General features: G+C 40.1%; 1 protein-coding gene across 1 annotated transcript in view; it reads left to right on the top strand.

The window, feature by feature from the left end:
• Window positions 1-25,176, top strand: part of SPATA13 (spermatogenesis associated 13) — a 52,368-nt gene extending 27,192 nt beyond the window's left edge. Inside the window, exons 4-12 of the mRNA XM_067290482.1 lie at window positions 3,409-3,545; window positions 4,004-4,183; window positions 5,284-5,469; window positions 8,175-8,354; window positions 9,053-9,285; window positions 13,647-13,776; window positions 14,346-14,718; window positions 19,331-19,405; window positions 20,685-25,176. Coding sequence (XP_067146583.1) covers window positions 3,409-3,545; window positions 4,004-4,183; window positions 5,284-5,469; window positions 8,175-8,354; window positions 9,053-9,285; window positions 13,647-13,776; window positions 14,346-14,718; window positions 19,331-19,405; window positions 20,685-20,866 — 1,676 coding nt within the window. The 3' untranslated portion in view covers window positions 20,867-25,176. The remainder of the gene's footprint in view (window positions 1-3,408; window positions 3,546-4,003; window positions 4,184-5,283; window positions 5,470-8,174; window positions 8,355-9,052; window positions 9,286-13,646; window positions 13,777-14,345; window positions 14,719-19,330; window positions 19,406-20,684) is intronic.
• The last annotated feature ends 2,555 nt before the right edge of the window (window positions 25,177-27,731 follow it).

The following is a 27,731-nucleotide window of genomic DNA, read 5'->3' as shown; positions in this document are numbered from 1 at the left end:
GCAGGCTTTGTACTCTGCCTCTGGGAGCAACTCCTGCATTTGCTTCCAGTGCGTGAACTGATGCAGTTTCCTTGCAAAACTGTGCAGGATGCAAGGGTGGTAGACGCTGAAATCAGGTGAATGAATGACCAGTGCTCTGACTGGGTCATTTGCGGTGTGTGAATGAAAGCTGAACTATTTGGTTACCTCCCTACTTCATTCTCTATTTTCTGGAGCTGGATTAAGTTGGTAACTTGAGAAATTATCTCCATCCTTTCTTTTTCCCCTCAGTCTGCTGCAGCCTTAATATTTAGGCTGTCTGTGCCCTTAATAAAGATATTCCATTTACCTGTGAAGCAAGAGAAGTTTTAATAGCTATGCAAAAAATAGCTTCATCTTTTATTTCTCCTGGCATTTTTGCTGTTACAGTATAACAAAGCTAGGCTGCTATTCAGAATGGTGTTGCAAAACAAGGAACTCCCTGTTTCCTTCCCTGTGAACTGCAGTGATTTGAATATAGATCGAAATCACATTAAGCTGCTTTAATGAAAAACGAATGCACTCCTTGGCATTCTGCGTTAGTGACATTTAGGTGCTCTCGACACATTCTCTGCAGTCTCCGCAGCTGCTGTGCGGGAGGCTGCAAGCCCAGCCTGGCTGAGGCTGTGTACGCAGGTTTTGTTTCTTTTCTGCAACTTCCTCCCTAAGGGCACCCCATGATGTCAGCGAGCCACCGCGAGCCCGGCCAGCCGGAGCGCACTCGGCTGTCAGTTCCCGAGCAGGCTCGGCCCCAAGCGCGCGGGCAGGAGCTCCAAGAAATGAATAAGCTGTTTCTGCCTTTTCAGTAGCTCAGAGCCTTTGTGATTCTCCGTGAAGCCTTTAGGACTAAGCTATTAAAGGTCAACCCCTTGCCCTGTCTATTGAGCCTGACGGCAGCATGGTAGCCAGGGGGGGCATGGCGCGATTTTGGAGCCTGGAGAGCCTTCAGATGGGTACGTGTGAGTAGAACATGTTCGCTATCTTTTTTTTGCAGCGTTTCTAGATTGAAATGGTAAATTGTGACAGTCAGGGAGCTTGATTGTGATCGCAATTATATTCTGTGACCCGCCGGAGTCAGTAGAGTTACACTGGTGACAAAACTGTTAGGGGATCAGAATTGGTCCCACATTGTCTTTTAAGTTTTTGCATTCCGTTAGAGCATCCAGAAAAGCCCTAATATGCTTCTTTCTGTCTGTAAACAATAGAGGAATGGATGCAGAATGCAAGGCACAGGTTTTTGCTCGAGTCTAATTACCAAGACAATGTAAGCTTGTTGATTTAGGAAAGAATAATGAACAGTTATCAGTCCTGAAATTACAGTCATTTTTCATCTGTAGCTAAATGAATCAGGAAATTTTGGTGTGCCATCCTTACTGCAACAAACCCAGAGGCAGTACTGATGTTACATTGGGGCTGTAGAAAGGACCACCGCGATGAAATTTTGTATCGATTTGTAAGCTAAAAATTGATTTCATGAATTGTTTCTTTGCAGGTTTTAAATAAAGGATTTTCAGTTTTACAGGAGTATTTTAAAGGTATATCTGTGTTCAGATTTGGGAGCCTTTTGGGGAAGAAAATCTGTTTTCTTTAATAGGAATTCAGCATCCTCTCTGGTTAGATAGATTATGCCATTAAAGTGAGTGTATATTTAAAATGCTGAGGAACAGAATGGAGTTGTGTAATAACCATGTTCTTTTATATAAAGAACAGAAGATTCTTCTAAAGAACAGAAAATTCTTTCAGTGTTTTAGTTAATCTGTGCTGCAGACAGCTTTGATTTCTCTTGAAAATTAATACCTAAAATGAGCAAAGATGCTAGCTGTGCTATAAGCGCCCACAGGGAGAGGGTTGAAATGTTTCTCCCTATATGGTAAACGTATATGATAAATAACTGGTATGCTACAGTGTGTGTAGGCACCTACAGTTGTGTAGATGTGTGGAGTCATCTCACACATGCCCAGTTCAGAGCCAGGCACATAGCCGGTACCCAGGCTTAAAACAGGCTAGAGAAGAGGCAGGGTCAAAGCCCTGCTGCTCTGCCTTGCGGTAAGTGGAAGTGGGAGGTTAAAGAATTCAGCTTAAAGATCCCTTCCCTTCACTTGGGAAAGGAGAGAGACACTGTGCTCCCTCCCGCAGGCCGCATGGGAACTCATTCTGGGACACACTAACCGTTAAAAAAGGAGTTCAGTGCTAGTAGCCCATTGTGAATCTTATTTGTGATTGGATTCAACATAATTAAAACTATTTTTGAGCACTGTGTGGTTTTCAAACTATTTGGTATTGATAGCCTGGGCAGGTTGTAGGAATATGTCATTTGGGATGAATAAAGGAGGACCAGAGAGTGAACTCCACCACCGGACCACTGGTTATGAATGTTTCTTGGTTATGAGCTTACCCTCAGTTCTGTTTTGGACCCCTACAGCTGGCTTTCTAAGGCAAACCTACTACCGAAGGGTCTGACACTGAGCAGTGTGGACATGAGTCAGTATTATTTGGCCTGGTACTCTTCGTTTACCAGTGCAGAGATAGCCAAAGGTGATCTGCCTCTAGTGATGTAGTCCCTAATGGGCTTTATGAAATTTTATACAGTAACTTCAGGTTTGCATAGTGCTAGTCACTTAAACAGCGTTCCTCTTGGTCTGTGTGGATGCATAAATAAGATGAAACTCATCTTGGTTCTGGCCCGTATTTCTTTACAAAGTTACTTTTGCAGTCAGAAAATGTACAGTTGTCAAACCAAGAAATTTTTCATGATTGGGGTGATTAGAACAATTTGTTTTTTCAGGAAGTTCTGTCATGTTCAGCCTGCACTACCTGTTCCCTCTGTCCACTCCGTCTCTCAGTGATTTCAAAGTCTTCCTCAGCATATAGGACACCTGGGAGAACCTGGATCGGAGTAGTGACTGCTTTTTGGGCTGCCCACCCCTCTGATGGTTACCCGCGGTCGGGGGGCCAGTTACAGTCTGGCCTGGGGAAAACATGTCGAGAACGTCACAGCACCATGCGGGGAACTGAAAACAGCCCCTCTGACTGCTGGTGGCCTATTACAGCTCCCACATTTACAACGTGGGAAACTGCATTAATACCTCTGTTCTGATTCAGATTGTTTTAGATTTACCCTGGGAAAAAAAATGGTTGTAGTTCTATTTTTCACACACAAAAGAGGAGAATATCTCAGTTTCATCATATGCTAAATGAGGATTTTACAAAGAAACATAAAAAGTATATCAGGACTGAAAAGCAGTTTTCCTGAGAGCTCTGTTCCCATATACATTTGCTGTTATATTCATAAGAACAAAGGCAATTCCTAAGTGATTCTACTTTTACTGTTTATGAATGTGCACTGGTATAAAAATGATTAAACAAACAACCGTTCCACCTTTGTTCTAGCTGCTGCAGATGGTGGGACTGAATCTTCAGCTTTGGTGGATGACAATGGCAGTGAGGAAGATTACAGTTATGAGGATCTCTGCCAAACCAGTCCGAGATACCTGCAGCCTGGAGGAGAACAGCTAGCAATTAATGAGGTAAGATTCTGGGTTACAATCTGGTATGGTGAATCTTTGCAGTACTGTAGGGATGGAGCATGTGTTTTCCGCAGATATGAGGTTTCATGTTAATAAAAAGCGTGGTGACTGTAACCATCATAACTAAGAATCCACCAGCCACAGCATCTGGTTTCTAACGGGGCCCAAGAGCAGATAGATGCCAAGAGAAGAGCATGACAATACAGTTTCGCATCTTGACTAGGACTAATCTGGGAGCTTAACTAGTTAGCTCAGCTAATGGGCATGATGTGGGATTCTGATTGTTCTCAGACTAATAAATGTATGTACAGATTTCTGAAAATCCAGAGTTTTGGTTTTGTCCTGTAATGGGATTAATCTTGGGGGGTTTAGTGATGCATTTTGATCTTTTTAGTAGTTTATAAGTAGCTCATTGTTTATCCTTTGCCCATCACAAACTCTTTTTCTTCCCATCTCAGCTGATAAGCGATGGCAGCATTGTCTATGCAGAAGCTCTCTGGGACCATGTGACTATGGATGATCAAGAACTGGGCTTCAAAGCTGGAGATGTCATTAGAGTCCTAGAAGCTTCCAACAAAGACTGGTGGTGGGGAAGAAATGAGGACAAGGAAGCCTGGTTTCCAGCTAGCTTTGTCAGGGTTAGTAACTCTGCACTCTTTTGCACCATTGTCACATTTGATTCCTAGCAGAATTAACACAGCAATGACCATGGCATGAAATTTAAATGAAGGGCCTGATCCTTAACATCTTTGCATCTGAACATCAGTGCTGCGACTCCTAATGACTTCACAGGGGAAAAAGCAGTAAAGAATCAGACCCCAAGGTTCTTTAGCTCCTCTGACACCTTTTAGTCTCACTTCTTTCTTTGTGTAGTCCTTTTGTAACCAAAGGGATTTCACAAGAAATGAGGGCAGCAGAAAACTCAACCAGAAGCAATCAATGTACACAGAAAGGACACAGCAGCTTTCATAAGGGAGTAGGGAAAGCTGTGCTGCATGCCATTCTCTTCTTATACTGCAGGGATTTCTTGGTAAAATAGTGTTGAAATTATTATCTCAGCTTTCTGTAGGAATCTGGTTCACAGTGAACTCCTTAGACCTCTATCAGATTATGACAGTATAACTCTTGAGGGATCTAAAACTGAACTGTATTTTATAATTTAATTTAAAGTACTTTTTGAGATCCTAATGAAACTTGGGCTATGCTGTATTAAGTACTGCACAAAATTCAAGAGATGGTTCCTGCCTTTACCCTTCGTAAGTCTCCAAACAAAATGGGCAATCAGACGAAAGTGGAAAAAGGAGGTGCTGTTATCCACATTGTACAGATAGGCACCTGGGGCAGAGGGAAGCTATTTAAAAAGCGTTTGAGTGACTTGGCCACTTTGGAAATTTTTGCCTGTAAGCTGACTTGGACAAAATTACACATACACTATTAGTTAGGATGAGAAATAAATGTAGGTTCACAAAAAATACAGGCAACACAACATGGTGTCTCTGAGATGCTGTCAGTAGAAAGCCATGTATTTAATCAACTAGACAGAAATCTCAAGACTTTATTTGAATAGCCAATGAGTACAATGAGATCAATCTTGTTGTGGAACCCTCTCGATAAAGTAGGAATGGGAACATTTCTCTAACAAGTCCTCTCTTAACTGTAAGAAGTTTGCGACAGTATTGTCACGTTTTGTAACTCTTTGCTGCTCTACTCTAGTTTGCCTTGTTTGTTCTGACTGCAGCTGCGAGTTAATCAGGAAGAACTGCCAGAAAACTGTGGTAGCATCCAGGATGAAGAACAAGATGCAGATATTAGCAAGCATCGTCAGAAGATGGCAGAAAACAAGGATCAGATGAGGACCAATGTCATACAGGAAATTATGAACACAGAACGAGTCTATATCAAACATCTCAAGGACATCTGTGAGGTACGTGCTTTAGGGGGTGTTCTACTGACTTAATGTGAACAAAACTTCCCATATGAGTTGAGAACCGAAGTGGTTTCTCTTAACAAAATAATCCCAGTTGCACATGTGAGGCTGCCAGTGAGAACCTTCTTGTGCACTGTTCTGTCTCTCTTCTCTGTAGATTGCCACAAGGCGCCGCTTCCTTTTTAAAAAACATTCCACTTTTGGCATGGAAAAAGTGCTTTGCTTATCTGACCACTATCTCCATAAACATAAGAGAGAGGAGGTCCAGTTTATTTAGTACTTTTTATCACTTGGTTTTGATAGAAAATTTTCAGTAGTAAATTTTATTATAGTTCAGAGATGAAACATTTTGAATGTAAGCTGGAAGGAGAATTTTTTGGCTAGTGATTTTTGCTGGGAGCTTAGTAGCTATGAAGAAATCCTTAATCCCTTTCCATGTTTGAACTATAAAATATCAGGAACACAGTGTTTTTCTTCTGTTGTTTGCTCAGTTTTTCTTAGAGGACCACACTTGGACTAGGAGCTTCTTAAAACTTTCACTGAAGTTTGCTTCTTCTGAAATGGACTGTGATGCAACTGACCTGTATTTGGGCTGTATTTGTGATTAATAAAAGCCCTTGGAAGGGTGCTAAGTAGCCGCCAAAACATTCCTTCTACCTTCAGTTTGCTGGGTCTCTCTCTGTATTTGTCATGTTGTCATCCTTTAGTCCACCACTCATCATAAGATTCTTTAATGGAAAACAAGGTAGACAAAAGGTTAAATTCTAATATCAGAAGACAAAAGTGTGGTTTTTTAGATCAGACCTTTTTTAATGGATTTTGAAGGAATAAAAAAGGAAAAACAAAGGACAAAATTTCTTGTTACTTTGCAGGCTATTCTTAAAAAAATTAAATGTGAGTTTTGTCATTTAGATGCACTCTTTACTTCTGCTAGAGTAAGTTTGCTTGGATATCTGAAAGATCACAGAGGAATTTGTACATACAGGTGTGTCTCTGCCATGGTTACCTGGGTTCTAGGACATGACTTTCATATTTTACTGAACTATTAATTCTTAAACTGATATTAATTATTAAACTTCTCTAATATATTTCTCCTTTAACTCTTTTTTAAAAGCTGACATACCTGAGTTTAGTAAACCAGAGCTAGCACATATTTCCAAGTGGGGAAATGGTGTTCCACATTCAACCTGTGGGGCAGAGATGGTCTGCTTTCCTCACAGTGAATCAGTAGGGTGGTGTAAGCAGGACATAAGGCTGAAAATACACTCAAGTAAGACTGAGTCAGAAAAGATACTGCAGATGCTAATCCAAATTTGCAAGCTCTGCACAAGAATGAATCACTAGGGGTGGTGCAGCCAGGATCATAAAACTGGTAGTATACCCAGAAAAATACTTTAAGTTCAAAAAATTATCTGCAGTCCACATTTACAAGAACTACACAGATCATTTTCCTTGTTGGCGTCACCCTCCTGAATGGCAGTAAACCCGATAGCTAGCTTATATACAGTATAGCTGCTGCACAGCTCTCAAAGCAGATGGTTGTGGAGAAGACAGGACTATTCCTAACAGCGCCAGTTATATTCAGAGTTGCTTCCTGGAAAGCCTCACTGGAGCAGCTGCAGGCTTTTTTCTGCTGTCTGCACCCAATGAGATTTGGGAGAAGCTTGCCTGAGAAATGCCAGACGGAGGAACCTGGCAGATAACTGTTGGTGCAGCAGTTAACCTTTGCACCATCTGTACCCAGGCGCCGTAGCTGCTACGAGAATATGAGCAGAGTAGATGTTCCTTGACCTGCAGCTCCTGCACTGTGTCCTACCTCCACCCTTCGCTTCAGCAACAGGGATCGAGGACTTGCGGCTGCGTGTGGCAGCTGCTGCTGAGTATCTGAGCCCGTTAGAGCCCCCGATCTTTCCTTCACCTCGTAGCTATGTGAATACTGATACGATCTAATGTGGATTACTGAATGCAGAGCAGAATTTGCCCGAGGGCGTTTTAAAACTGGAGGACTTGGCTAGGTAGCTACTTAAGGTTGGATACAAATGAAGTGAACTGGACCCATGTGATGTCCTTACAGGTAAAGAGAAAAAAGTGGAGAAAGTGATCATGTTTTTCCATGCAGTCTTGCCAGTATTATTAACTCCTGACAATGAGATATGGATTTTACCAAACAGTAGCATGCTGAATGTGTTGTAACATGTTTTTAATTTTGCTTCTCTGGCTTAGACTGGGCCCTGCTTACATACCGCTAAGGAATCAGCATGTTAGCCTTGGCAGAAGTTGTCTTTATATTAATTGTTTAGGATTTCTTCTTACTCACATAGAGAAGAACTGTTATGGCACAAGTGAATTACAAAAAAAGCACAACAGCTAAACTAGTAGTACACATGGGGCCTTATACCAGGCCTCCCTCTGGCTTGAAAACAGGAAGATGCAAATGAGCTTTATATATTTTGAAGGTGTCTGGTTCTCTGACTCATCTACTGTACTGTGAAATAGAGGTGGGATTAGAAAAACCGGTAGTGTAACACTTGAACACAAACCTGAAATTGCACGTCCAGTTTTGTGTGCAGGGTTGGAAACCAGACACCTGCCCTGAGATCACGGCATCTAATTCCTGCCAATTTAAATGGGCTTGTTCAGAGTAGAACCTGTTTATATATCTTCAGACTTGATAAAAAGAGGTTCTCTTATTTCATTTCCAGGGTTATATTCGGCAGTGTCGCAAACATACAGGAATGTTCACTGCGGCGCAGTTAAGCACCATTTTTGGGAACATTGAAGATATTTACAAATTCCAAAGGAAGTTTCTGAAAGATCTTGAGAAGCAGTACAACAAAGAGGAACCTCATCTAAGTGAAATAGGGTCATGCTTTCTTCAACATGTATGTCACAAAAATTCATTTTATTTATGACATGAACAAAATATGATAAGAAAAAGCTAAGTTACCAGATAAGGAGGTGATTTTACTAACTTATCAAGTATTAAACTATGCATAGATAGCATTTTAGAATTCAGAGTGTTTACAATTAAAGAATTACTGAAATGTTTTAGATTTCTCCTCATCCCTGAGTAAGAATGTATCTCTGTACACATTTAAGTTTCCTTTTCAAAATTATAGTGATCACAGGTGAGCTGGACTATGTCCAGCACTCTCAAATTGTTTAAATAGGCATGCAAAAACTGTGTAAAAAAAACCCAAAAAACAAAAAACAAGGAAAGGAGGTGGTGGGGAAAGGCTCTGTGAGTCCATGAGAGACACTTGCTGAAGCCATAGCCATCAAGGCTTTCTAATTTCCAAGATTCCCTAAAGAAAAGGACTTTTTAAAGTGAGTTTGATTATTCTGACTCAATGGAGCCTCTATTTTTGTGTTCATACAAAGAAGGTACACAGTTTTAACCACTACAAAGTAGATTTCTGTGTAGTTTCAAACCTGACTTTTATTCATTTTGGAAACAATTTAGGAAATTAATTAATTAATATAACTGCATATAGTAGATGTTACAAAAAATCTGTCAATCTTTATAGACAAATACTTTAGTCAAAGCTTTGACTTTTTTTTTTTTTTTTTTTTTTTGTAGCAAGAAGGCTTTGCTATTTATTCAGAGTATTGTAACAATCATCCCAGTGCCTGCATTGAACTTTCCAAGCTAATGAAACAGGGCAAATACCGCCACTTCTTTGAGGCCTGTCGCTTGCTGCAGCAGATGATTGACATTGCCATTGATGGTTTTCTTCTCACGCCTGTTCAGAAAATCTGCAAATACCCTCTGCAGCTTGCAGAATTGCTCAAATATACCACTCAGGAGCACAGGTGAGAGGATTAAAAAGATAAATCCTAAACAGTAATAACACCTAATTACTCAAGCTTTCTGACAGAAATAGGCAACACTGAACAACACTGAGCCTTTTGAGGTCAGGAACAAAACTCCCACTGTCTGCTATACTACAAGTGTTCCTCTTGGAACCATCAAAATATTAACAAAAATAGTATCTAAAGTGTAGTATGGGGGGACTGGCAGGGTGCCAGAGAATGAGGAATAAGCAAGAGAGGGAGAAGGAAAAAGGCGCTGAGGAGGGTTTTGTAAATCAGAGTGAAGAATGCCTATGTGTCCAAAGAAATGAAGAGGGAAATATATAGAAGAAAGGGGGACGCTGCGTAAACTTAGGACACAAGAAAAGGTAAAGAGGGTCTTAGAACAAAAACGCAATCTGAGTGAGTTTGTAATTCTTTCTTTGAAATTTAAAAGTAATAAACACTGCAGAAAAAAAAGATGTTGTAGGAAGAAAGTTTCTTAATCCCAGTGAAAAGATGTAGTTAGAAAATGTGGGAACATAGGGAGAATGAAGAGGGGGAAAAGCTAAGAGAGAATGATCAATAAAGGGAGAGAGCAAGTAACTTAAAAGAATTTTGTAAGAAAACATTAGCAAACTGTGGTTATTCAGATGCCAAGGTATTTATACATTCTTTCTTGCTATCTTCTAATGAAAAATGCCTCTAATGATAGGGACATCCTCCAGCAAAGCTCCCGATAACTTCACAACAAATACTCATCATCCCAAAAACATACAGAATATTTTGGGATCATCTGACCATGACTCAAGTCATGATTCGTATGGATAGTCATCCATATTCAGGATTTACTTTGTTGCCACATTCCGGCTTACTCCTTGCCCTGTGTACCCTTTCCCAGGGATATTCCTGATATTCAGCTTTCTTGACTTCTTAATTGTCCTGATGTCTCTTCCCCTCCTGATTTACCCCAGAATTTCCTTAGTACCCCCATAAAAATTTGCTATGAGGATCCTTGTTATCTGTTCCTTGTAGACTTCTTTCTATCTGAGTCATTTTGTCAACTTGGTATGAAGATCCCAGTCCCTCAGAACTGAACCCTCACTAGAACACAGCACAGTGTTCCCTTTATCTCTGCCTAAGTTGGGTCTTTATCACTGATTGTAAATAATGAAAATCAGAAAAAATAATAAATCTGGGTGGAGACCATAACAGAATAGGAAATGTATCATGAAAAAAAGAGCTTCTCAGAAAAGGGAAACTATTAATATAATAATTCTTCCATTTAGGTGACTAACACACTGACTCTTGTTACACAATTAACCTATATAACTCATATACTGTTTTCGGGTATTAAGTTATGTAAGCATTATCATAGACCAGAAAACCATAGGCATTATTCTGAGTGTGTGTGAGACACATTGTTACCATACGATCTAAAATTCAGAATTTGATTTTGATTCTGAGGACTTTTTGTTAATTTAAGAAACAAATGACTTTCCACGCTGTCACACTGTCATGCTATGAAGGTTCGATAGCAACGACTGAGACAGTAATATAATAATAATAAAAAAGATGTTTATTTCCTCACACAAGTTCTTGGATTAGTAACATCCATTAAAATAATGTGATTACTAATTTAGAAAGGATAACACAAAACCATCAGTTACTAATTTAGAAAGAATAACCCTAAACCGTCGATTACTGCGTTATTAATTGGAAGGACTGCTTATCCCTGCTTGAAAGCTTTCTTGTTCACTCTCCTAGTGAGAGGACTCTCAACCTCGAGGAGTTACCTTCACCCAGCGTCCCAGGAAAAGGGGAGGGGGGGGATGCTCACGGTCCAGCCGGAGAGGATGGTCAGGTCACGTTCCTGTCCCTGCTCAAACTCTCCTAGCTCCCATCGGCTGGGGCTCTGGGCAAGCACTGCTTTTGCTGACTTTTAGCAAGTTTCGCAATCACAGGACTGTTTGTTTGTCTGCTCGGGAGGACCCTGCTAGCGAGGCAAGACCACAACACCTCCGTACTGCTTCTCCCCTCCCCGGCGGTCCGTGCGGATTCCAGGTGGCAAACCTCTTCAGTCTTGTTAATGCTGCCATTCCGCAGCCTTGCGCATGTCAGTCCTTGCGCATATCGGTTGGTAGACTTCTTTAGTCCTGTTAAGTCCTCTGTTCAACAGCTTTGCGCACATCAGCTCTGGTGCTGTCAGTTCTTCTGCATATCAATTGACAGACTTCAGTCCTGTTAACTCTTCACTCGCCCATCACACGCCATGTAATTATACAAACAACCCAGAACCAGCCAAAGCTGAACTGAAATTCAAGTGACCAGTTTTATTACGAAAATAGTTTTTTGTTTGGTGTCTGCTAGAAAGCTTGGGATGCTAGAAGATAAAGGGAAACTTAGTCTTCTTCCATTGCTGCAAAATATTTGTTTGCAGTAAAGCCCAGACATTAGATTTTCAGCTGGGATAAAAATGAATTTCTCCACTGAAGTTGCAGGTTATTAGCCTTTCTAGTATACCCATGGGTTGATTCGCTCTATGAATAAATTAAGATTTTATCTTTAAATGTCTGCCTTTTTAACTTATATAACCGCAAGAAAAACGTTCCATTGTGACCCCCGTGCTCAAAGTCCAAATGTGGCCTGAAGCAATGTTTCACGGGCCAAAGTCTGCACTTTTTTAACCTTGAGAAAACTCCCTTTGAAACAGTGGGATTTTTGCTAGGGGCCGTAGTCAAGGAGGTATGAATTACTGACATTCAGATGTGTAATGCCTCTATTCAGTTCTGCGGGGGACTTGGAAGCCCAGCAGTAAAAACTAGCATTAGTGGCTGTTTCAGTGCTCATAATTTTAGGAAGATTATTCAGTGAACTCCTAAACATGTAGATACAGTGATAGCAAGGTCTGACCACCTTCCCCTCGTACTGCTTGCTTCCCTCTTTGGTGGCACTACGTACGGAGATGCCTTCAAACACACACATGCTCTCAGCACACATGGCTGCTCACAAACACGCATGCCCACGCTCTTGCAGAGCCTTGGTAAAGCTCCAGGCAGCTTGTTTTTGTAGCTTTAGAGTGATGGTCTATTGTTTTATTTTCATACGATGATTAAAGACAACGTGCACAGCCTGCCGTGAAGGCCACAGGTTATGCAACCAGTGAGGATTTATGTACACACCAATAAAGAAAGAAGGAACTGAGATAAGGAAGGGCGAGAGTAACAGTGTTAATATCATGCAGTCACGCTGTGGGACATCTCCCTGACATCAGGAGGATCCTGTTATTGTTAATCTCACTTTTTGTATACAGCGTGGCAGAAAAGAGTTTCCAGAGATATAAATAAGAAGAGAGTAACACGCAGGGGAGAAGGGAAGCGCTTCCATCAGCAGCAGCAGATGAGAATAGGAACTGAGACAGAAGCAGATAAAAAGGCCAGTGAGGCTGACCCTCCTTACAGGATTTATTTCTAGCTCATACTGTTTTCTCTCTCTGGCTCCATTTATGAGTTGTTCTGATAAAGGAGGGGAGGCAGCTGCTATGCTGGGCCTCTAAGGCAAGAAATAAGTCTGTTTCCTAACCTCTTCTCAGACACTCCGTTTGAGGAAGGTGAAGGAGAGATGGATGCTTTAAAAAGGGGAACCAAAACCTGCCTACAAGTAGGGGAGATGCAAACGTATGTGAGGAGTTCAGGGAAAGAGGGAGGGGAGGAGAGCAATGGAAGGAAGGCAGGAGCATGAGGAGCCTTGCAGTCATCCTGGAGCAGCTGGGAGGAGGCCGTCTTGGCTCTCACACACTGTGAAAACAGGTCACTGTCAGCATCTCCTCCTGTAATTATTCTCTTTGGTGCTCATGTTCTTGAGACCCTCACTCGCCCTGTTGAGGTTGGTTTCCTTATTTTTCCCTCCTGCATAGTGTTCTCTGTTCACGTTCATTGACTCAGTCATTGGGAAGCAGAAGGAGAAAATACAGGTGTTAAACACGATTAAAGGGATGACCTTTCCAATAAATTCCCTCTAAAATCTTCTTTATAAACAAGTTCCTTTGGTGAAATGTATGCGTCACTGAGGTCAATGAGGGTTTTACCATTGCTTTCTAGAGGGCCAGTGTTCCGATTCATAAATCTACCTCCTCTGCCTCCCTGCACTACTTTAGTAATTTGCTCCTGGACAAAGCATAGCAATATAGTAGCACTGAATTGTGCAGACTACTATATGAGCTTCAAGATAGCTGAGAATCAGCTATCTATCTTATTTAAGTACTCTGAGAAGAGGCATTATTGGGTAGTGCAGGCTAATATACTTTAAGCACCATGTTACAGTTAGTAATTGCATCATATCCACTGCATAAGTGATCTTTGAAATGTGCCTACATTTCACAGTGATTATAATGACATTAAAGCTGCATATGAGGCTATGAAGAATGTAGCGTGCCTGATCAATGAACGAAAGCGAAGACTGGAAAGCATAGACAAGATCGCACGTTGGCAAGTATCTATAGTAGACTGGGAGGTAAGTGTCGGCCTGTCCCTTTCGTGGGCAAAGGTCCTGTGTACGGTACCTCCTGTCCTCTGGAGGATGTGTCTTGCTGTGCAGGGAGTTTATGGTGCCCACATTTCAACTGGTCATTGCTCAGTTAAAAGTCCAGTTGCCTCATTTGCAGTGATTGTTTTACTGATTACTTTGTTCATTACTCAGGAAGAGCAGCAGATATTGCATGTACACATGCACTTGAGATAACACTGACATGCAGAAAATGACAAAATGGATTTTTTATGTTAGAGCTGTAGACTGTTGTTTTGACTTTTGGTAGTTTTATCAGAACTTGAACATGCATCACTTACTTTAATAATTAGAGTTTCCTCTTGATTTATGCAGAGATAAAGAAGAGCAGAATCACACTCACTGAGTTTGGTTGTGCAAGATTATCTCCATTCTAAGACACTTTCAAATCTAATAATAAAAATATAAGAAAATTTAATGAACATAAGACTAATTAGTAAAATGAGAATGGTTAGGCACCCAGTAAGATCTTAAAATATTATTTACTTACTACTATATACAAATATGTATTTTTTTAGGGACCAGATGTGTTAGCCAGAAGCTCAGAACTGATCCACTCAGGAGAACTGACTAAAATTTCAAAGCAAGGCAAAAGCCAGCAGAGGACTTTCTTCCTTTTTGACCATCAGCTTGTGTTCTGTAAGAAAGACCTGCTGAGAAGGGACATCTTGTATTATAAGGATCGTATGGACATGGATGAGATGGAACTTGTGGACACTGAAGATGGCAAAGACAAAGACTTTAACATTAATGTCAAGAATGCTTTTAAGATTATAAACAGAGCAACAGAAGAGATTCATTTGTTCTGTGCAAAAAAACAAGAGGATAAGAAGAGATGGATGGAGGCTTGTGAAAATGAAAGGAAGAGAGTTCAGGAAGATAAAGAAATGGGTAAGTGCAAGGTTTTCCTCTCAAAGGCTGTAACAACGAAGGGGAACATTCTTGCTTTTCTCCTTTCACGCTCAGTGCAGGTGCATACTCTACCCTCTGGGATTGTTGTCTCTTTCTTACCAGACCCGAACTTCAGCTGTGTAAATGAGGGCTGCTCAGGTGTGTCTTCCTTGTCATCGAGGGGCAAAGGCTCAGAGCAGCTGGCTCTGACATCCATGACACAAGCGTAACCGATGTGATTCTGCTACTTTATGGAGACACTTCATAACTTTATGAGATATGACAAGATTCACTTCACAAAAAACAGTTAATAATAAAATTCCATGCAAAATCCCAGTGCTATTGTATGAATCGTTGGCCCCAAACATCTATTCTTAAGAGACACTTTATTATAAAGCCAAGCAGCAATAGTCGTAGGTTTGTGCTGTCCATGTTATATAATGGCATCTCCTGTGCGCAGGATACCAGTACAGCTGCATAATGTCATTAGTTACAGACCAAAGAATAGCACCATCAGGCAATTTACAGGGAAACAAAACCCCGACCTTGTGTGAACAGGGAAAAAAGTTAGGATCTTGCAAATTCTAGGGTCAACTTTAGTCCCACAGCCTGTGGAGCAGTCTAGGGACAGTAACGTTTTTGTGAACATACGTTTAGAATTGCTACTTAAAATTGTTACTTTCATAGTTTCATGCTGAATATAATAGCTTCTTTTTAATACGGTCAGTGACAAAAGGTCCAGCAAAATTTCGCTGGGAAAACACCCATAACAAAAAGCAATGGTAATAACATAAAACTATTTTTTGCGTTTCTATAGCAGTAAGGCAAGTTTGTGTGCATGTGTGTGTGCTGACTGCACAAGAACTTCTCCCTTTTATAACATTACCTTTAAGAGGAAGAGAGCGGCAGAATTCATAAGTAGCACTCTTCAGGTTTTAGATGACAGCAGGTTAAAATCTGTAGTGCTCTGAAATGGATGACGTAACTCAGAAATTATTAAAATTTTTAAAAGATGCCAAATCTCATGTTTCATGTTCACTCAAAACATCTGTTCGTAAGAAATACGAAGACAGGAATAACCCTTAGGTGAATACTGCTGATTTTAATGGCTTCCTCTTGTTTGATGCTGTTGTAAATATGACAAAAATAAGGCCTCCTCCAAATATATTGTAGATAGCTGGTAGGCTGTTATTTTGTGTCTTGCTGGGCATTATTCGTTTGTGGCTCTGAAGTTATGTTTCATTTAGTTCATAAAGATAAACTTTATGATCAAGCCATCATTTAAAAATCCAAAAATAATAATGGAAATACTTTCAAATTATACCAGTCCATATTCTAAAACCAGTCTTTACCTTTCTCCATTGCACCAACTGTTGCAATTAACCCCAGTCATCTTGTATCCAGAATAAACAGTGAAGCAGCCACACTTAAACTTTCCCCAAACTTTTTAAAACAAACTTTCTCCTGTGCTGGACATCCCCGTGTGGCATTAGAAACCTGTGGGGCACAACACTGATGGTTTTCCCAATGTGCTCTGTGCAGAGCTTGTTCACAGTTTGTGCTCAGGGCGATGGGTGTTGGCTGCGTTTCCCAATTAGCCTAAACAGAACTCTAAAAAGTGGCTACTGCAAAAGGGTGAAGATGATTGGAAGGTAATAAAGCAACGCGCAGGATCCAGTGATGAGTGTCCAAACTATCGCACTTGTCATAACAAAGTTACTGAAAGCCTCAGCTCCAGTGGACAATGAGAACAGTAGGTCAGTCACACTGAAGGGCAGGGAGACTCTGGTTGCACAAAGTGCAACGTTCCTCCCTCTGTCCTATTCCTCTTCTCCTGTCTCTGCAGCTCCATGGCTCACACCTATCTTCCAGATATTGAATATGCACTTTATTGAATGGGGCTGAGCAAAAGAAGATAAAATGCAATCATTTTCCATTCCTCATCGTTTCTGAGGAGCTTTCCTGAGCTCTACAAATCTGTATCTACACCTCTTTCTGCCATGTTTCCTCTCTGGAGTACTGGGAGAGCACATTGGGCACCCAAATTTTCTGTGTTGCGATGCTTCTGACATTCACACTCGTACCTGCTCATGGTAGCAACAGGTCTGTCTTGTGCAGGCAATGGTGTGTTACCATTCCTTGTAGGTGGTGCTCCACCAGAAAACACCAAGCATGAGGAAACTGCAAAGGTGTAGCAGCTACAACCCTAAATATAATTATTCTACTGGGACATCATGAAAATCAGGATGGTCACCCCTTTTGAGATCACCCTCAAAAAGGGTGGCGCTTCAACAGTGCGGCAGCAGCAGTGGTAACAGTGAGGTTAGTAGTAGTAGCACTAACCCTTATTTAGGGCTAGGTCACAAATTTCCATGGTGATGAGGGCAAGTATTGCAAGGGAGGGTCCACACTGCTTTCTGTTCTTAAGGCATTGTGCGATATAATGAAGAAAATCACTGTATGATGAGAAAATTTATTTCCTATAATGTCACATAAGCACATGCAGCTTTTTATATCCCTGAATGCCTGTGTAAAATCCAGCCTTCCGGAAACTATCGCTTTTCAAGTGTAACAACTGATTATTCAGATTTAAGGTACCTGTTCTCACGTCAGTATCTTGAACCAAAAGAAAGATAATTGAGTTGTAGTAGCCAATGTCCATCTGGTCTTGTGAGTCCCAGTGAGTGGCTTGGATGTTTTCTCCATTACACAGCAGACCCAGATTTGTTTTTTTTGGCATAGCTAAACATTTCTGCTAGCCAAAACCAGTGGAAAGGTGCCAGTATTCTCAACCTCAGGTTTAAATTTGTCTTGTTGGTTTTATAAGCAATCTTGCTCGAATTGACAGGAAACCTCTAACCATCAAAGAACAGCTCTTCAAACTCAGAATTGCAAATGGCATTTTACTTCTATTTTCAAAGATGCTTTGGTGCGGGTCATTGTCTCCCAAACCATATCAAACTTTTCTTAGCTTCTATGAATGTATGTGAAAAAAGGCCATAGCCAAAAAATCATTCTCCAAAACCACTAATAGTAACCCTAAGAAAATGGTCTGAACTTTGTTGATGAAATTGCTTTTTTCTGTTTTTTTAAGTATTTTTTTTAAATTTTGGCTGTTTCCTTGTTCTTATGAAGGAAAAAATTGCAGAATAAAAGAGAATAAACTTCTGCAACCCCAAAATTATAGCTAAACATTGTTGTATTATATATACTTGCTGATTTGTAATAACTTCTTTATAAGTTCAGGCTAAAAAAAGTAAAGGGAATTTAAAAAGTATAGAGGAGTGGAGGAAAATACAAAATGGAACTCAACCAGCAGCTTTGTTCTTCTGACTTTGCATTGCAGTTTCTGTGCTGCCCTATTTTCTGCTTGTGCTAACATAGCATATCCGTGAATCACGTGTCCTGTGCACAGGGAGAGGAAACTAGAGTGCCTGTACTTGCGCCCTAGCTCACACCACTCGCCTAGCGACCTTTCATAGCAGATGTCTGGCTTCCCTGTACTCGGCACATGTCAGTCACCCCTATGACATGACACTAAATTGCTCAGGGTTGACCACATACTGTAGCATCATGTCAGTCATACAAGTATGAGACAAGTAAAGGAGAAACAGGGCTGGGAGGGAGGCAGCCCTGGTGTGATGCAACCACAACCGCCTCAGATGCTGCTTCGGTGCCTGGCAGGTGAGGTGACACCATCTCCTCTGAGCAGAGGCAACATGCCCTCCTTAGCCTTCTGCTGCGCTGACACTGGAAACTCCTCGCTCTTCATTGGCACACACGCAACGTGCTGTAGGACAGGGATGTCCATCTCATATCTTGTTCACTCAAGGACTGTGCAAAGTAAAGACAATTCCTGCTTTATGCCAGCCAAAAGCACAGACTTAAGTAAAGGCTCAATCTGAGATAATACCTTGGAGTTTGTTCAGTGCACAGAAAGCTTTTTCAGCTTTTAAAATCAAATCTTTTATTCCATATGGATCAGCAAATGAGCTCATTAAGCACAGAGGGTGTAAGCAATGAAAATGTGGAAGAAATATAGGTAGTTTCCTCTTATTGAGCAAGGTGAAGATTGCAATAAGATTGGGTATTTCAAACATGAATGTATCAACAGTTTAGTTTTCTTTTTTACCAAATTTGCACTACTGCAATACCAATGACTTCAGTTTGTTAACACAAGTTAGCTCAGAGTGAATGAAAAGAGAAACAGATTCTGCATTTTTTTATCTACTACTTGGTGGCACGTAGCTTCCAGAAGTGTTAATTTACATTTTTTTCATTTCTAGTTATCTGGAGTTATCTATAAAAAGAACATTTTCGCTAGTTAGTTCCCCAGTGATTACCATTTGCTGGAATAGAAAAACAAGCTTTTCCCACTAATCTATTGGCTAGTTAATGTTTCTATTGTTATCCTAGTGAAAAAGTTTGAATCTTTAAATTTATTTGACAAAGTAAAACATGCTTTTGAAAACTTAGGGTATATTACTATTAAGATTTACTTAAAATGACTAAAAAATTGTTAAAATAGTTTATTTACCAGTTCTAATTTAACGTAATCAACTATTAGATACAGTATTTTTATACCAGTGCCCTTATTTGCTCTTTGACATAGGAATGGAAATCTCAGAAAATCAGAAGAAACAAGCCATGCAGAATGCCCGAAAATCAAGGCATGGAAAAATTAAAGGTGGGTATTTAAGAACTGCTTTACATTCTTATTGTATTCTGCTGTGTATTATATTAGAAAGTAATACAATCTGACTATGGTTGAGTTTTTTATCTTTTTAAAAATTTGCATTGGTTTAGATGGAATTCAAATATTTCCCTTAGCCTGTATTTCAATTTCAAATACCTTTATAAACTATCTGCTGAATCAGCTTCCCAGTCTCCTTCAGACAGGCAAGTCAGTATTATCTCTTTATTAGAGAAGAAACTTAACAGATAGGGCAAGTGGTTTATTTAAGGATGTAAGAAAGTGTGTGCAGAGATTAAGTTAGAAATGAGAGTTAGTTTCCTTCCATTGCTCTTAGTCTGACAGCTTGCTCTTTTTTAGTAATTCTGTGCTTTCTGTTTAAAATATCGTAGTGTTCTTTCTGGAAGCCACATGTTGCTGTATTGATAATAACACACTTTAGATGGCTTCTTTTTATCCTCCTGCTAATTTTATTAATATACATAGAGATGGACTAGCGAAAAATGGAAAAAAAGCTTTTTGTTCCTTTTCTCTCTCAGAAAATGTGATTTTGTTCTTTTCAGTCTTAAAGTCAAATTTGCCTAAATTTCTGGTGTGTTGAGTGAATAAACTGAGCAACTGGGAACAGATTAAGTCTGAATTTAGGAGAAAAGGAGTTTGTATTAGGTAGTCTTCTGCTTCTTGTGATCAATATTATTAAAGCATTTTCTCTTTATCAGTCACTGGATGCCTATAAAATAATAGTGAATTATGAACCTGTCTGGATTATCAGGGAGAGACTGGAAATAGAGATCAGGAGATTATGTTCAGAATGCACAAAGGCCAAAGTCTGAGAACATTAGACTGGAAAAGTATTCTCCAAATTGAAGAAATGTATTTTTGCCATTAGTAATATTTTACCCAGTCTTACCCAAGAGTTGGCTACAATGGCAGTCTGTACTTTAAGTGTTTTTCCTTTGAAATAACAAAATTTGTGCCTGTGCAAACAATATTGCCAGGCTTTGTGAAACAGCTGCTTATTTTTTGATAATTCTGTAATGTTATTTGTACTGGTATTATTCTCTTTCCTTCTTAAGCCAACTCAAAGCAACAACAAAGAAGTCTGAGATTAGAAAGGGTAACATCTAGTAGTGCTTCCATTCAAGATTATGATGGATTTCACACTGACTTTACTGACCATTGGATTTGTCCCCTGCTATTGTGCTTAATTTTTCCCTGTGTTGGTTACTTTGCTAGGTGTCTCATACACGTCTGTAAACCATTCCTTTTGCAGGTGTAAGCTATAATGGGTGTCCTATGCCTCCTCCACACCAAAGCTTGCATCCCATTCATCAGCGCCACATCACTGTGCCTACCAGCATCCCGCAGCAGCAGGTTTTTGCCCTGGCAGAGCCCAAGCGGAAGCCATCGCTCTTCTGGCACACCTTCAACAAACTCACCCCGTTCAAGAAGTGAGAGGCTAAGGGCCTTGGAAGGACACCAGCATGGGGGGAGAGTTATTCCGGAGAAGAACCTTTGAGACACAGTTAAGCTTATTTGAGCTCAGTGAATCCTCAGTTTTGGAGGGAAAAACTTAGGCTCCCTTGAGCCAGAAATACCATCTTTGTCTGGAAGAAGAGTGAAGTTCATCACCAGTGTTCGGAAGCAATGTTGGTGGTGTCAGTGAGCATTGCTGATGAAGAGCAAAGTCCCTTCTGATGAAGACAAACTGCTGTTGTTCTAAAGCAGCAGTATTTGATCTCTGTTTCTTAGTTATCTTCAAAAAATGATGGAATTATTCAGGTCATTGTAACATTTCATTTTTCTTGATCTTCTACTGATGGCCAAATTTAGGTTAGGGAGGAATTTTTCCCTAAGGGTATATCAGCAGGGAATCTTAGGGGAGTTTTCTCCTTTTGGAGCACTGAGCAGGGACCACCCATTAAAATCATGTGGAGAGATCCCATATGATTGATGTACTGTTGCAGAATTTGGCGGACCTTAATCCTTCCTGTCTTTTTCTATTAAGTTGCCAAATGGCAGGAGAAAGTCCCACAAGGCCTTATATTCCAGATTGGAACAGGGAAATTTTGTTCTGTCATGTAGAAACATGAACAGAGTGCAAAATGGACTATAAAGATTTGTGCATTTATTGCATACAAGTTAAAACAAGAGGAGCCCACGGCCTCTCTGATTACTTTCAGTCGTAGCAATATACCATATGCATGTACACTCTTCAGTATAGAGCTTTTATATCACTTTCTGTGCACTTCTTAGTCTGGGAGATGCTTCTTTATACTTCTGATATGCTTATTTCTCAGTGTAAAAAGTATTTTTTTATTTTTTAATGGAGATAATGTGAATGTACAAAGTTAGAGTTGAGAAAGTATGAGAGACTGCTGGCACTATAGTCTGTGTTACATAATTCTCACACTTTGTACTCCCTATTCATACAGCTTCACTTAAAAAATGGATGAATGGTACTATAAATCTCCATTAAGTTCCTGAAGCAGTCTGAATCTATGCTTCTTATACACAGTCAATTGACAATGGGTTTTGACCAGTTGTTTCTTCACAAAGAAAGAGAAATCCTTACTGGAATAGACAGAGAAATTGTGTGGATCAGAAATGGATTTTTGTCTAAGAACCATCATTTTGTATTGGAAGGGGAAGGACCTGTCTTGACTAAGGTCAGCTCTGGCTAGCGTCTGCAATACCTAATTTGCCCTAATTTGCCTATGACATGAAATTGACTTGGGAGAATAACTTTTAAAAAGCCACCGGGAGGAAACAGGATCTTGACTTATGCAGCACTGATCATTTCTGTTTGATAATTTTCATTAAAGATGTCAAGACTGTTGCTAATATGGAAGGAAAGAAAGACTCCATATGTTTCAGAACTGATTTGTTATGAATGTCTTTCAAATATTTTATCATATGCTGCTGATTAGGGGCATTATCAGATGATAAAGACAGATCCAAGAGTATTGTTTGACAATGGACACGATCAGCTTTGTCATGAATCTGTAATATATGAAGAACAAAAAGGGGCTAGAGGCCAAGCATCTTACTAACAATGTAAAAAAAGCCTTATTTTAAACATGTATTTGTTCCTACTACTATTGTTACCTCTGTGTTTTTATTTATCATCAGTGTTGTGGAGCCCACTAGTCTGATGATTTTGTGATTTGATAACTTTGTGGCAACTTCTGCAAAGCCCAGGTTTATAGTTTTGATTTTAAATGATGTCTGACAACTGTACATTTCAAATGCCTTGTGTATATAGCTAGCTCAGCAATGATGCGAAGTCTGGTGATGCTCAATTGTATTGTTCACTGCACAGTGAACTTCTTTGCTTGTGCTTTTCCATAGTGATGGAAGATGACCTGGAACAACTAAGAACTGGAAATATACATTTACTTTTTCAATGATCCAGTTTAGAGAAAGTACACAAGAAAGTTAGTGAAACAGCTGGCTGGGCTGTGTATTTCTTTTGATGTTTAAAACAAGCCATCTCCTTTCAGAATTTTTTGAAAGATAATTCTAAATGTTCAATTTAAACACAACGAACGGACTTCCAAATGAAGGCATGGATGCATGTTCTTCCTCTTAAATGAGCAACCCTTTTATAAGTGTTTCTTATATACCCATTTTTCTGGGTACTTGCCATGTTCAGGCCTGCAAACCAAAGTGGTGCACATACCATGGAAGTGGAGAATTTTTCATAATCACATTTTGAAAGATTTGTTCTAGATTTTTAAAAAGGTCTGAAGCTGTACTGCAGTGCACACCCCACAGCTTTCCCAGCTGGTCAGGTTTCTCTGCCATGCTCAGTGGGCCTGAAGACATTATGAGATCCACACTTACTTACATACTTGTCTTTGATAAAACCTTCTCCATTTGAGGGCTAGGTCCTGTGGGATTGTTGGAAAAAATATAGGTTTCGGGATGTATTTTCTGACATGTCAGTGCCCACAAAGGCTCTTTCCGTATAGTAGTGCTGGTGCCTTAGCCCTAAAAATGAACAGAAATGTTGGCATGTGGTTTGGGATGTGTCAGGTTTCTTCTGAAGAGAACTTAATTTCAGAGAGATGAAAAGCAAGTGTTTCATTGTGCAGATTACTCAGGAAAGTTTTACATATAATATCCTATACGTAGATGTGGTTGTTTATAATATTCTCAGTGTCTTTATTTGCAATCTGATTTTGCAACAGGTTAAGAGGAGACCAATATGATATGCATTTTATTGGGTTCTTTATTTATTGGTCAGGGAATGTGCTGGCCGTGCAGGGAAGACTGATAAAATATAACAAGACAGGACAAATTTAGACTACACCATAATCTTTTGAACAAATTGTAGTTAAATGAAAACACTCAATTCCATTATCCAACAATTAAAGAAAATATTTACTGGGAGGTTCAGCCTGATTTTAGAGTCTGTGGAGAAAACAGTTGCAAATAAAACATAAAAGTTTGTATTTTAGCAACTGTTCCCTTGAGCAAAACTCAAAAGTCTTGATCCTACTTCTGATGACAAAATTTGCATATCATCAGAAAAGCGTGAATGCAACAGCTGATCTTTTTCCTCTTACTTTCACAAGCTTTAAGTTACTATCAACTGTTCTAGGGCAACTACTAAGCACAGTTGTGCCTCATTTAGATAAAGCACAGCCAGAGCCTTTCTGATGGCCTCCTGAGCAGATAACCTCAGACTTTAAGCATGAGATGCAGTAAAACATAATTGTCCTCAACTGTGTTCCTACTTGGTTAGGATAATGCCAAACCATAATTGCATCTAACTCAGAGCATTTGATGTACAAAATAATAAGATTGTTTTACAAGTGGCTCTTGCCATGCTAAATTTCACATTGAGTTTTAGTGGTCAGTGTAATAAAGGAGTTCAAAGACAGACTACTCGAATGTTCCACATTTTAGTTGTCTTTTGAAAATAATCATAACAGAGTTTTGGAGCCAAAGGTCTTTAGCCATAACTAATACAATATCTTTCTTTGACTGCCTTTCTCCTTTTTTTCTAAATGTGTGGCATTTGTATGTAGGAGATGCCTCCTGAATGAGCTCTAATTTAAAACTATTTGTTGTAAATACTAGGGACGACTTGCATATATATTTTATTTTGACTAGTGTTTTGTAACATTCTATCTTGCGTACATTGCTTTGTGCATCTTACCATCTGTGTGCTGTTACACATGTTGTAAATCAAGTGTTATGGCTACAGAGCAGATGAATTGGCTGTTGACAGCTGATGTACATGTATAGGACTGCAGTAACTTGATGTGTATTTGTTCTGAATTGCATTACAAGGTTTATTTGCTCTTGGAACATTGTATGTCAAATGAATCTATTTTCTGGAAATCAGTACAAACTTACATTCCCATTACTTTTACTGTACGTGCTTTAATTAAATAATGTACAAAGCTGAAGTTGCTCAGCTGTGTTTTATAAAACTTTATTATGCAGTTTAAAAAATTTTTTTTATGTCCACAGAATCTCTTCTGTGAGGCAAAAATGTATCTGCCATATTTATTTTATTATTTTGAAGCAAAAAATGTCACACCCTCTTTTGCTGTTTTTTCAGTAACAGCTACAGTACTTCCCAGCCCTAATTCATTTTAACAAACTACTTAACCTGATTCTGGGGTTGAACTCTTCATCATTCAGGCAAAAATCATCCTTGTTACTGTCCCAGCCATAGGCATCTACCATCATTGTGCTTGTCTTCTTCCCGGCAGACAGTTCCTACAGTACCCCTTGGAAGTAAATGTACATGCAGCTTCTTGTATTAATAAAAGTATTGCTAAACAGAGGATGTTGATTTAAATTCTGTAATTTAAGTAAGGAGGTTTGAATTTTATTTTCTTTGGAACAAAAGCAAAACCTTCCAAAAGGGTTCACCCAAACAGAAAGGTGTGTTCTGCAAATTTGTAGGAATGAGGCAGAGAGCACATACATGTCTGCTTGCTAGCGCAATTGTCAAAGTTGTCGGAAATTCAACTTACTGCTCCTGACTGAGAAAAGTTTTTCATTTCTGATCATTCTGACAGAGCAGGGGACCTGATTTGCTGCATCTGAAAGGTATGCATGTGTCCTTCCTGCTCAAAGTTGTGTTACAAAGTATGTGTCTGAAACACGTTAGCTTTAACAAAACACCATTTTTTGCTGAAGTCTTTTCATCAGAAATATTTTGGCAAGTTCAAAGGCTGGCAGGATAGTTGGGCTTGCAGACTCATTCAGCCTCCTTTCAATGTCCAAGCTTTTATTTCCATTTCTTGGTTCACCTCAAAGTTCAGAATTTCCCAGGCCTCCCAAATGTTATTGCTGCAGCAAGGTTTGTGTTAAGTGCTCAGATATCAAAGGCACACTGTGAACACTTAGGCGGATTGGATGACTGAAAAATACATGTTGAGCAAACATCGAAGTAGGATATTGTAATCTATGCACTTTCTAAGGAGGCTGAAATTCATCTGGTCATGCTGAGCTTATTTGTGCATTTTGTCCCATGTTCTGAAATTCAGGCTCAATCCTGTAGACTGATATTGTCAGCTTCTAAGTTCTTTAAGGGCTGATCTTTCAGGTGGAGCTTTTAGTTCATACAGATATACACAGCACTGGTTGGTTTGGGTTTATTTTAGAGGCTATATGATTGTCATTGGTTGGTAACATAGACAAGGATTCAGACCTTTTTATGTCACAATATCAAAGCGAAATGAAAAAGTTAGAAATGGAAAACAGCATATCATGTGATCTGTAAGGAAAACAAGTATTCACTGTGTTTCTGAATATTTTTCCAAATTTAGTTATTCTCTCCTGATTAGCTGAAGAATCTGTGTAGTGAGAATGATGAGAACATGTCAAAACTGTACAAACTGGCAGCACAACTTTTTTTTTTTTTTTTTTTTTAATCTTAGATCAGTGTAAAGTTTAGTTTAGTGGAGCCAGGACTGACTTCTGTTTTGCCAGGTGAGCACCATCAGCTGGAAACTCACATACTGTCACTATTAAATATTTAAAAAAATAAGTGTGTGTGTGTGTGTGTGTGTGTGTGTGTGCATATACACACACACACACATATATACTATTTATAGACTCAGTATGGCACCCCAAGATACGGCTCTGGTGGCACTTCGGTGATAACTTGATCCACACGCAGTCGCACCCTCCCTGTCTTTATGTTACATCTTATAGTTCAATTGCGTGTCTTGGTATGAGAGGCCTAGGCAAGGCTTTTCCTGAGTCATTCTAATATTTTAGGTATTCAGAGTGGCCAAGAGTGTGACAGACAAGCCACCCCTCAGCCAAGTGAAGGTTCAAACACTTCTGCATCACTGGAGTCTGGTGACATCAAAGTTCAGCATGGCAAGTCTGAGACAAATGAGGTCAGCAAGGAAAGGGATCCTGCCGCCCTTTGAGGCCTGATCCTCACTCAAGAGAAACACGTGATGATGTAAGATTTATCGACTCTTTCTCCTTGCTTGTCTTTTTTGGGAAGCTGAAACTGCTTCAGGGGAAACTCCAGGTGTTCCTGAGGGACGTGGCTGACAGAACCAGGGACACTCAAAATTCCTCCCTGTTTCCGGGATGTAGGAAATAAGAAGACAGTAGACCCAATCTCTACAGTGAAGTAAATTGTGACAGTAGGCAAGTTAGCTGGGCACTTAGCACTGGCCTGAACCTATGACTATGCCCCCGACTTAGGAGATACTTACCCATGAAGGACTGAAGAACTGTCTAGCAGCTGCTCTGCTAACAACGTTGGGTATATCTTCTCTGGTCAACCATCTGTCTCATGGCCATTACTAACATATTCAGCTCCTAACAAAGGTAATTAGCACAGCGGTCAATCTAAGAAAAAAAGTCTGCATTTCCAGTCATTCAGATGCAACATTTAGGAGCAAATGATGACCTTCTGCTACTGTGTAATTATTCCAAGGTATTCTTCTGTGATAACAGCAGTGTTTGTCTTCAAGGCTATTCCCACAACACAGTTTTCCTGGTTCCCCGCTAAAAAATCATCAGACTGGACTGACTTCAGACAGAGAGTCCAACAAGATAGATGTTACTAATGATTTATGTCATCCTTGCCTCTGTGGGATAGACTGTGGTTGTCTCTGCAAAATTCACGCCTCTTTTGGGGCAATATCATGGCCCTGAGTGCATCCCCTGCTCCAGCAGGTTTGGCTGCTGGGCTGGGGCCTGGCTTGGCCCTGCCTCGTCGCCGTGGGCTTGTTGGGGACCGTGGGGCCGGGGCTGCCCCAGCTGCCCCTGCTGCCCTGCTCCCACGCGGGTGGTGGGACGGGCCCTGGCAGCGAGGCCCGGTCCTGCC

Source organism: Apteryx mantelli, chromosome 1 (assembly GCF_036417845.1).
Source record: "Apteryx mantelli isolate bAptMan1 chromosome 1, bAptMan1.hap1, whole genome shotgun sequence".
Taxonomy (NCBI): domain Eukaryota; kingdom Metazoa; phylum Chordata; class Aves; order Apterygiformes; family Apterygidae; genus Apteryx; species Apteryx mantelli.
This window is presented reverse-complemented; position numbering and strand designations above follow the sequence as displayed.